We start from the raw sequence: 3977 nt of genomic DNA on the forward strand, positions 1-3977 counted from the left end.
AAATCTTGTTACCTCCTTTTCCAAATACATCAAACAGCAGACATCTCAGCTGTGACCCACAGGCTAACAAAGGTGTTGCAGCCCCTGCTTCTTGAAAACTGTCAATTTTTCTCACTTTCTTCCTCTCCCCCTTGTTGTTTTGTCAGAGGCTATTCCTCCTCATTCTAGAACAGTGTCATTTCTGAGTCACAGATCCTCCCCTCCACCTTTCCCCAAGAGACACGTTGACTTTTACACAAACTAGCATAATCTGTTGCCCAGTTCTACTCTTAATGCTTCTTCCAAGTGTTGTGCCTCTTTGGAGAAGCTGGACTGACTGAGAGTTTTAGCTCTGTCTCGCCTTTAGAGCCTTCTAGTTAAGTGCTGCTGCCACTTGGTTACTTCCCTTCCTGCCGTGCCAGGTTTGTGCAAGGTTTGCATGCCTTCATATGTGCACTCAAATACATTGCATTTGATCCCACCGGACTTTTTCCTGAGAAAAATAGAGAAAGCACAGGGCACTTTGCCCTGTTGACCCTCAGGCTCCGATCAGGGCTCACAGCTCTGTAATCCTCTCACTCCTCTCGTGCAGAGCTGTGTGATAAAAGCAGTATGTGGAAATGTCAGCAGAGAGCGAGAGAAAGAAAAATAGTGTCCTCGCATCTCAGTGCTCTGCAGATGTCTGTTTTTCTTATTAGACAGCACAAAGGAGGGAACTACTTTGTCAGCGACCTCTTCGTGGCACTGTCCACCGCAAGCATTAGCGATGTTCCAGCCATGTAAGAGGGGAGATCCTGTGAGGATATTCCAACAGTTTGAAAATCAAGTATGGCCTATAATCTGGAAAGGGGAATTTCTTCTTTACCCACTGGAGACCTTGACACATCGGGGGGACGGTGACGGAGGACTGGGACTGTTGCCAGACTACTCTTCTCAACATCCCTGTCTGTCATGTTTGAGAATGCACTCTGCCTGATGATATATAAGTATTTCTTTCCCCCCCATTTTCATCTCGTCATCTTTTCATGACATCCTCTCCTCTGTCCTCCAACTTTTTTTTCTCCTTTCCCCTAACATACCAGGCAAAGATATCAACCACCCTCCACTCACGGTGGTCAGGGAGGGAGACAGGGTTGGGGAGTCACAGGTCAGGGACCCGTGGCTTTCAACTGCTCCCAGATAAGAACTCTGTCTCCTGGTGAAAACAGGCTGAAGGGAAGGATGCCAGGCTACAGCCCAGGGATTTTTTTTTTTTTTCTGGAAAAGGGCAGATGCTGAGAAGGAATTCAGCAAGTGCGTCCAGAGCAATGGGACACAAAGCTACGGTCTGATCTTGTTCGTATATTGTGCCTATCTCAATGACTCAGGCACCTTTTACTCTCCTAAGAAATAGCTCAGTGACAAAGCATCTGAGAGAGCTGGGCACAAACCTCTCTGTAGGCAAACAGCACTTGTTCCTTCATGCCCTGCTCTTCTGCTCTCCCTCCCTTTCCTCCCGTGTCGGATTTCTTTTGCAGTTCTCCCCATTTCACCTATTCTCTGTTTTTTCTATCCTTTTATTTTACTCAAACTCTCTATTTCCCTTTTCTTTTTTAGGCGACAGCTACACAGCCCGTTGGCAACTTTGGCAGCTTTTTCATGGACTTTCAATTCCAGTGCCAGTTGGGGTTAGGAGGAGCATCTCTGTCCTTTTGACTCTTCCAGGAAAACGAAGCAAGCCCAGCACGACCAGTTAACTGAGCAAAAAGGTATAGGCAGCAGCCCCAGTGGCACTGGTACATGAAGAGAACGAGCCCTAGCAAGAGGTTGTTCCGTTCCCCAAGTAGAGCTTTCAGGGAGGGCAATGTTCAGTCATATTGTGGGGGGTGGGAGCGGGGGCGATGGGGAGCGTTTGTGTTGCTGCCTGCTGTTTTCTACAGTAGGAGTATGCCGCCTGTGTGATTCAGCGCACTCTCTCAGCTGTTTTGGGCAGTTTTGTAGCACCTGAGTACATGCCGATAAACAGAAAAGATGTTCTGCTCCAGAAACGGCTGCCTGTAACTGACTGAAAGACTCCCGAAGGTGAGTCTGCAAAATGTTCCAAGATCCTGCTAGTTGAGAAGCACTACAAATATTAAGTATTTTCCCCAGAGTGACATTCCCTGCCTCTGTCCCCCATATCATAGCCTATGGAAGTACCCAGAGAAACATTGCGCAAAGAAGGGGTGCCTGAAAGTCTTTATTTTTTGATAATTTTTGTATGTCCGGTCCCAAAACAGAAGAAAATGACGAGGAGAAAAAGCAGGTGACATAGAATGAGAGTGTCTCAGTTGGCAGACATAGTGGCTTTGATCCAGGAGACATAATTGCAAACCTTGGTGTAAACTCCGGGGTAGCCTTTCTGCGCGCATCCAGTACCCCAGGAAACAATGCCCTGGAGCTGCCCGTTGCAGACTACTGGACCGCCGGAATCCCCCTGTGCACGTAAAGGATACGGATAGTCAGCAAATGGTACCAGCGTAAGCGATGAGCCAGAGATCCCAGAAATCATTGACATTCGAGGGAGCTCCATTGGGCTTGTTCTACGCAGAAGTTCTACAGAGGTAATTTCTGATTACCACTCTACACCTGATGCTACTGTGCCTTACTTTAGCTCCAAGGGCACCACAGCTAAGGATGAGTAAGCCACCTATTTTTGACAGATGCGGTCCTTGGCAGACGCTTAGGATATGTGTGTCTTAAACATTATTCCGCCAAATATTTCCATGGAGCTAGGCACACGTACAATGCAGAGCAATTGTCAGGTGGAGCTAGGCACATGTAAAATGCAGAGCAATTGTCAGGTGTGTTCATTTTCCAGACTGCCTGGTTCTTGGTATACTGGCTATTTCATTTTCGGTGACTCCAAAACCAACATTTGTGTCCTAAGCTCTAAAGTCACCGTGATTACTGTTGACTCTCTGGTGCAGCACTCCTCCATTTTCAATAGCCTAAGGTGCAGAGGGTGGCGTAGTCTGCTTGTGGAGAATTAGGGCAGAGGTATTCGCTGTCTCAAAAAAGGGACAATGACTAACTGAGTGGGAAAAAACCCAGCCTCGCTCAATAAGCAACTTTCACCCTAAGCCTCCGCTGTCGTTCAAAAGAACAACATTCAGACGTGCCAGCGCAGTGAGTATAGCAGATTCTCTAATATGACGGCCTCTTCTACTGGCGAAAGGCAGGAGAGAAACATATGGGAAAGGAGAGGCAGATGTTTTACCTGGCAGGAATCTTTCCCTCCCTCCATGAATCCTACACATATCATGTTCTTGGTAATTTTCCCAGGGTAGGCTTCGGTGCATTTTCTTGAGGAGAGCACAGGAGCCTTCAGGCACTGCAAAGTATCTGGATATGAATCTACAAGAAAATAGGGAGAGGTGGTTGACGACACCTCTGAGTTCATTTCAGAGCCCTGAGAAGATCTTTCTTAGCAGAAAAGTAATCACTGAACATCCTGGTTTAGCAGTCGTCATTTTTCCTCTGAACAGTAATCGCAGCATGGATTCCTTTTGTTCAGATGGAACAGATTCTACCCATGGGTCCACCGTTCTACACTGTAGCCACGTTAATTGTTCTGATACCTAGAAAATCACCAATTGGCAAGTGTGGAGCTAAGAGCTACTCCTGTAGCACACATGCTGGAGGAAACCTGGGCCTCAGGAAACCATCCTCTCCTCTGGTGCAGGTTTAGTTGTCGTCGGTGGATTAGACACCCATCACCATCCGCACCTCTCACCATTGCTGTAAGAGAATGGCGCTCTCTCACAGAGAGAGAGAGAGATCATCATCTCAGAGATGTCTGTTAGCAAAAGTGGTTTTAATATGACGGTATAAAATTGCTACTTAACAAAGTTCAATGGTAAGGTTCACTCTACTACGGTATGGCACAATCATTTGACCAATGATTCAAAACTACGAAGGCACAAATCAAAGTTACCATACTACAAGGTTATGCGCGATACATGAAAGTGAAATCGAAA

General features: G+C 46.7%; 1 protein-coding gene across 1 annotated transcript; it reads right to left on the reverse strand.

Moving 5' to 3' along the window:
* Positions 1-2203: 2203 nt before the first annotated feature.
* LOC143159100 (trypsin I-P1-like) lies at positions 2204-3736 on the reverse strand. Its single transcript, XM_076335606.1, has 3 exons — positions 3727-3736; positions 3218-3354; positions 2204-2434 (listed from the first exon to the last, which is right to left on the reverse strand). Exons 1-3 carry the CDS (start codon positions 3734-3736, stop codon positions 2285-2287), a joined length of 297 nt encoding a protein of 98 aa, XP_076191721.1. The 3' UTR covers positions 2204-2284.
* Positions 3737-3977: the final 241 nt, after the last annotated feature.

The sequence above is a fragment of the Aptenodytes patagonicus genome, chromosome 1 (genome assembly GCF_965638725.1).
Source record: "Aptenodytes patagonicus chromosome 1, bAptPat1.pri.cur, whole genome shotgun sequence".
NCBI lineage: Eukaryota > Metazoa > Chordata > Aves > Sphenisciformes > Spheniscidae > Aptenodytes > Aptenodytes patagonicus.